Source organism: Arachis ipaensis, chromosome B05 (genome assembly GCF_000816755.2).
Source record: "Arachis ipaensis cultivar K30076 chromosome B05, Araip1.1, whole genome shotgun sequence".
NCBI classification, from domain to species: Eukaryota; Viridiplantae; Streptophyta; class Magnoliopsida; order Fabales; family Fabaceae; genus Arachis; species Arachis ipaensis.
The window spans coordinates 149000931-149003748 of record NC_029789.2 but is presented as its reverse complement, the minus strand read 5'-3'; the positions used below and the strand labels follow the sequence as shown (position 1 = coordinate 149003748).

General features: G+C 31.3%; 1 protein-coding gene and 1 pseudogene across 2 annotated transcripts in view; one reads left to right on the top strand and one right to left on the bottom strand.

Annotated features, from left to right (window-relative positions):
* LOC107641572 overlaps window positions 1-63 on the bottom strand; it is a 3106-nt pseudogene extending 3043 nt beyond the window's left edge.
* LOC107644979 (30S ribosomal protein S1 homolog A) overlaps window positions 1462-2818 on the top strand; it is a 7515-nt gene continuing 6158 nt past the window's right edge. The window contains exon 1 of one of the 2 annotated variants that reach the window (XM_021103377.1): window positions 1462-2511. In XM_021103377.1, the coding sequence (XP_020959036.1) occupies window positions 1669-2511 (843 nt within the window). In that variant the 5' untranslated portion in view covers window positions 1462-1668. The remainder of the gene's footprint in view (window positions 2512-2818) is intronic. The other variant, XM_016348966.2, reaches the window with a different exon arrangement.

The following is a 2818-nucleotide window of genomic DNA, read 5'->3' as shown; positions in this document are numbered from 1 at the left end:
AGAACAATCCGATAAACAAACCTCTGTTTCAAAAGGAATACTTCTCTCCACAAATCTTGCTAGAGAATACACATCAACAAATGTTTATTTATCAGTAAATGCATACATGTATATACATATATTAATGGATAAATTGATCACTATATATTTGTGTATAAATATATATGTAGCTTATATATTCAAATAAAAAAGCTTTCAAACCTTCATCATAACTTGATTGTGTAATTTAATCGAATAAATTTATTTAATTTTAAGTTTTGTTAAATCTAAATGAAATTGGACCAAATTTAGTCCAAGTTAACCAAATCTAAGCTGAACCAAGCTATGAACACTCTTATAATGTGTTGTTGGAACTAAAAGCATAACAAGTTAACAATAAATCAAAAGAAAATGCTAAGAAGAAACAGAAATGAAAGTGCTTAGAGAAATCATTATAGTTTTGTTTAGTGAACTATATCTTAAAAAAAAAAAACATCAACCTTGTTGAAAATCATCATGGAGATCAAACATAAAAATGAAGACGACAAGTATTTAGTTAACTATCAAAAACTGAAAAGAAAATCAGAAGTAAAAATGTAGAATACAAATTTGAAATTACTATCAAGTATCAAGAAAAAAGAAGCATCTATTATTCTCAATCAACTAGTTATGTTATAATGTGGAATGTCTGATTAAGCGAGAAGGTTTTTTGACATATAAGAATAAGTGTAAACAAGATTATTCATAGATTTTTTCTGAGCAAAGAAAACTGACAAAAGGAGTAAAAATAAAATATAGTATTTATAAAGTACAAGTACATTGTGTGTGTGCTAGCATTTATATTGTTTTTGTTTCTTATAACAAATTTCATGTTATGGTGTTGAACTCTTATTTTAAAAATATAACTAATCAATTAGTTTATTTAAAAGAAAATAAAATTAAATAACACATTTTTTAGAGAGTTGTTACCTAACAATGAGAACAAGAATTGAAAATATCATAGCACAAATGACAGAAGATTCATATGATGCTGCCAAATGCAAACAATTATAAAGAGGAAGTAAAATTCTAACTCTAAATACTAATTATCATATCATCAAACCATTAAACACATGGCAAAAGCTAAGAAGATAACATGCCAAATTAATCACAAGCAATAAGTCTCATAGACAATGAAACAAGAAAAAAAAGTGAATGAATCTAGATTTAGAGTTGATAATCTTACTTTAAATACAATGTAGCGGCCATGGTGCTTTGATGGTGACATGGTACTGAAATAGAATTACTGAAATTAGGGATTTGCATGAAATATTAAGAGAATTATTAGTGAAAGTAAAGATAATTGAGAGAGAAGAAAAGAATGACTCAAATATTTTGTAATGGTTAATTTACATTTTTACCATTTACTTTTATTGATCATAAAAATTTGAACAATAACAAATTAATGACAAATTAATCACCTATTATCTATCTTAAAGATAATAATATTTTTCAAACAAACAAGAAAAGGTAAAATATAAATTTTAAACAAAATCAGTAAATCACAATAAATTTCACAAAATTTTTGACTGAAGTGGGAGAAGAAAGCTAAAGAGGATAGAGTAGAACATAGAACTAGTTCACATGCAACTCAGAAACTCAGAACTGAAGCGAACCTCGTAGCTCTTAAATTGTGTCAACAATACGAAGATGCCATTGATTCTTTGTCCATGTAAGTCTCTCTGCTTTCCCAATTGGACTTTACCTCTTAGCCATGACACTGCTTTTCGCAACAATTTCCATAGAAACCCCATGAAACTCCCATATACAGAACGCGATAAATTTTCAATTTTGAGAGCTGCCCATGTTGAATTTTCCTCAATCAGTGAGAAATTTGATGGCTTTTCTAGTAATCAGTCATCTCAAGAAGCTCTTGATGGTGAAGGGACCCAAGACCAAGAGCATGCTAAGCTTGAGTTGCGCAACAAGCCTTCACCAACTACTGCAAAAAATGAGGTTGTTAGGGAATCAGAGAGAGGTTCTACAGAAGATGAAGCTTTGTCGCCATTTTTGAAGTTTTTCAAAGAGAATGGTTCTGTGGAGGAGAGAAAAGAAAATGGTGGGCTGTTAGAAGTTTCCAAGGAAAGAGATGATATGGTTGATGAGAGTGAAGAAGCTAAGAAGGATAATGCTGAGTATTATGAACCAAAACCTGGGGATTTTGTGATAGGAGTTGTTGTTTCGGGTACTGAAAGCAAGCTCAATGTCAATGTGGGTGCAGAATTACTAGGTACAATGTTGACAAAGGAGGTGCTTCCCTTGAATAGTAGAGAAATGGAACACTTGCTATTTGATTTGGAAAAGGATGAACAGAATTTTAATGTTCAGGGTAGGATGGGAATTCTGAAGAATGAAGATGCAATCAATGGGATTCCGGTTGCACAGGTTGGAACTGTTGTGTTTGCTGAGGTTCTTGGTAGAACACTTACTGATAGGGCTTTGCTTTCTAGCAGAAGGCTCTTCCGCCGCATCGCCTGGCATCGACTGAGGCAGGTTTTTCTCTTTCCGACATGCCCCATAAAATGCTTAATATATAGTTCATTGGAAATTTATAGAATTTGTAAGTTGGATGTGATCATTCTTTTGGCTAGTTAATTGGAAACTAGGTAGCATGGACATGACACTAACAGATGAAAATGGCAAATTCTGAAGATCATGACCTGAATTTAGAATACAACTTATAAATATATCTATGGAAACAGCCATATTGATACAAATTTTTTTTTGAAAAAATTAAAGTAGAAGGGCTAGGAGTATCTGTCACCAATACAGCAAACCATTTTTTAATTTTATGCTTCCT